At 62.7% G+C, this 782-nt stretch overlaps 1 protein-coding gene across 1 annotated transcript in view; it reads left to right on the forward strand.

Moving 5' to 3' along the window:
* The window catches only part of FAAH2 (fatty acid amide hydrolase 2), a gene marked incomplete at its 5' end in the record, with an annotated part of 5,431 nt that extends 5,309 nt beyond the window's left edge, over positions 1-122 (forward strand). Inside the window, one exon of the mRNA XM_009074145.1 lies at positions 11-122. Coding sequence (XP_009072393.1) covers positions 11-122 — 112 coding nt within the window. The remainder of the gene's footprint in view (positions 1-10) is intronic.
* Positions 123-782: the final 660 nt, after the last annotated feature.

The raw sequence follows: 782 nt of genomic DNA on the forward strand, positions 1-782 counted from the left end.
CGCGGCGCCGGCCGCTGGACATCCGCCTGGTGGCCGCTGCCTACAACGACCACCTGACACTGGCAGTGGCCCGGTATCTGGAGAAGGCCTTTGGAGGATGGGTTTTACCGGGGAAAGTTTAGCCTGCAGCCCTGGGAGGCCGGGACAGAGAAAGTGGTGCCCAGCAAGGCAGAGGCAGGCACTGATGATTGATCCCATCATGACACTGCCTCCTCCATCCACATCCTCCTGCGCCCTCCAGGGAGCAGCTAGTGGTGCCTCCAGCCCAGGGACCAGCCAGGCTGTTACCACTGGAGTTCTCATCCCTGCAGCACCCTCAGTCAGGGAGAGACCTGCCCTCCTTGCGCCTCTCGGGAGCCTCAGTGCTGCACACTAAGGGTGTCCTGCCTGCATCCTGCCTGCAGCGGATACCCACCTTCTGCTGGGCATGGAGATGGCCAGCTCTGTAACACTTGCTGCTTTGAAGACACAGAGTGAGAGCTGAGCAGAGGAGTTGCTGCTGGACTGCTCTGGGGAAGCTGCCCAGCACCCCTCAGAGCCCTCCAGGCACATGGAGGTCCTCCTTGGCCTGACCCTGCCTGAAGGGCTGGACTATGCCCACTGCACCCAGGTTCACTGGCCCCCACAGCACCCCTGAGCTGCCATGGGATTCCCCCCACCTTCTGACTGAAAAGGGAGAGGGGCTGAGGGGGCTGAAGGAGCTGTACGCACACCTCGCTGGCAGCACACTGTGGAGTGGGGGTGTGCCAGGCTCTGCCACTTGTGCAGCTGATGTGCACAGG

This window comes from Acanthisitta chloris, unplaced genomic scaffold (assembly GCF_000695815.1).
Source record: "Acanthisitta chloris isolate BGI_N310 unplaced genomic scaffold, ASM69581v1 scaffold33604, whole genome shotgun sequence".
NCBI classification, from domain to species: Eukaryota; Metazoa; Chordata; class Aves; order Passeriformes; family Acanthisittidae; genus Acanthisitta; species Acanthisitta chloris.